We start from the raw sequence: 1,741 nt of genomic DNA on the forward strand, positions 1-1,741 counted from the left end.
CCAAGATGCAGACAGGCAAATGAAAGGAGTCAAGTTTGCTTTGGCAAACATGCTGTACATTTGTTATGGTGATGGGCTCAGCAGGGTATGTTTAGCACTCGGCGCAGTGAGGTTTCTGTTCGTAATTCAAATTTCTAGATGCTACAACCATATGATAGAGTGATAGTAATATACAGATTTCAGTGCAGAGATAAATGAAGTCTAAGGGCAGTATTTCTGAAAAAAGCTTGGCTCCTGTGCTGGTCCTTACATCAGTGGCCACATTTTCAATCCAGCACCTCCCATTGCTACCCACTCTTCAGATGGGGAATGGCTATGACAAAGATCTAAAATACAGGATTCCTGACTTGTCTTTCTGTTCAGAGGGGCAGGAGCTTTCCTTTAGAGGAGCCTCCAAGATAAAGGGTAGTGGTAGTGATCAGTGTGCAGTGATTGCTAAGCTTCAGCCAAGGATGTGGTGGGAAGCAAAACTTGACCTCACTTTCGTGATCTTTCTTCCATCAGGAGAGGCGTGGCGGGAGCCTGGAACGGATGGGCAGGGAAGGATTCCACCTGGGGGGAGCAGCTGGAGAAGATCATTCTTCTATAACCAAGAGATACGTAGAGCATCCTATCCCCATACTGCAGCAGCAACAGGTACTACCAAAAACGAGAGGCTGGGATCCCAAGCCCAGGCATATGAAACATTGGCCGTGATTGCTTGGTAGCAAGTGAGCAGTCACTTTGCCAAAAATCTGCCATTCTGAACCTGCTTTAGGAGGCAGAGTCAGTTAGGTCTTTGTATGGGAGTAGCAGCGATAATGGTGGTGGCCTGTGGAGGTTTTCTGATATGTAATCTGTAATTTAGTTCTGTGATCCGTGGCTGATTGACAAAACAGCAAAAAATAGAAGTCAGTGTACAGTGGCCCTTTCACTGGGAACCTGGGAGTACTCCCAGGGAGTTTTTGGGGCTCCATCCCCAAAACTGGAAAACAAGGAAAGGTGTCATGTTCTTGCTTTGCTTAGGAAAGGACATAAAGTATCATCCAGTGAGAGTGCAGAAAAACACTCCCAAATCTTGTACACACACACACACACACACACACACACACGGTTTCAGGAACTCCTCTCTAGTGTGTAGGACAAAATGAAACCTTGCTGCTCGTTTCTTTTTTCTGAGTTATGCTACTGACATTCAGCACCACAAAACACAACACAGGGATGAGAAATTACTATGGTGACCCTAGGAGAGTTTGGTGTCCTCCAGAATATTCCTCCTCCTCTCTGTTTTGGGCCCTCTCTGCACTCTTTCACCATGTTTCACCCCTGATGTGAGAGGTTTCTTTACTCCTTTGCTTGCGTAGGAATGGAGAGCAGTGCCTGGTGCTATCTTCAGAGTTCTTTCTGATTAATTTCAGGGAAAAGAGTTTTCCTGGGGTTGGCTCATGTCTCTAGCTAGAAACGGTGTAACATCATTTGATGTCCAATGACAGGACAAGGGGCAATGGGTGCAAGCTGGCGCATAGGAAGTTCAATTTGAACATGAGGAAAAACTTTTTTACTGTAAGGGTTACAGAGCACTGGAACAGGCTGCCCAGAGAGGTTGTGGAGTCTCCTTCTCTGGAGACATTCAAAACCCGCCTGGATGCATTTCTGTGTGACCTAGTCTAGGTGATCCTGCTCTGGCAGGGGAGTTGGACTGGATGACTTTCAGAGGTCTCTTCCAACCCCAACTATTCTGTGATTCTGTGATCATCCAAGG

The 1,741-nt window shown here is 46.4% G+C and overlaps 1 protein-coding gene across 1 annotated transcript in view; it reads left to right on the forward strand.

Annotated features, from left to right (window-relative positions):
* Window positions 1–1,741, forward strand: part of GRAP2 (GRB2-related adaptor protein 2) — a gene marked incomplete at its 3' end in the record, with an annotated part of 14,169 nt that overhangs the window by 8,765 nt on the left and 3,663 nt on the right. Inside the window, exon 5 of the mRNA XM_010184226.1 lies at window positions 505–636. Within this exon, the coding sequence (XP_010182528.1) occupies window positions 505–636 (132 nt within the window). The remainder of the gene's footprint in view (window positions 1–504; window positions 637–1,741) is intronic.

This window comes from Mesitornis unicolor, unplaced genomic scaffold (assembly GCF_000695765.1).
Source record: "Mesitornis unicolor isolate BGI_N332 unplaced genomic scaffold, ASM69576v1 scaffold50550, whole genome shotgun sequence".
Taxonomy (NCBI): domain Eukaryota; kingdom Metazoa; phylum Chordata; class Aves; order Mesitornithiformes; family Mesitornithidae; genus Mesitornis; species Mesitornis unicolor.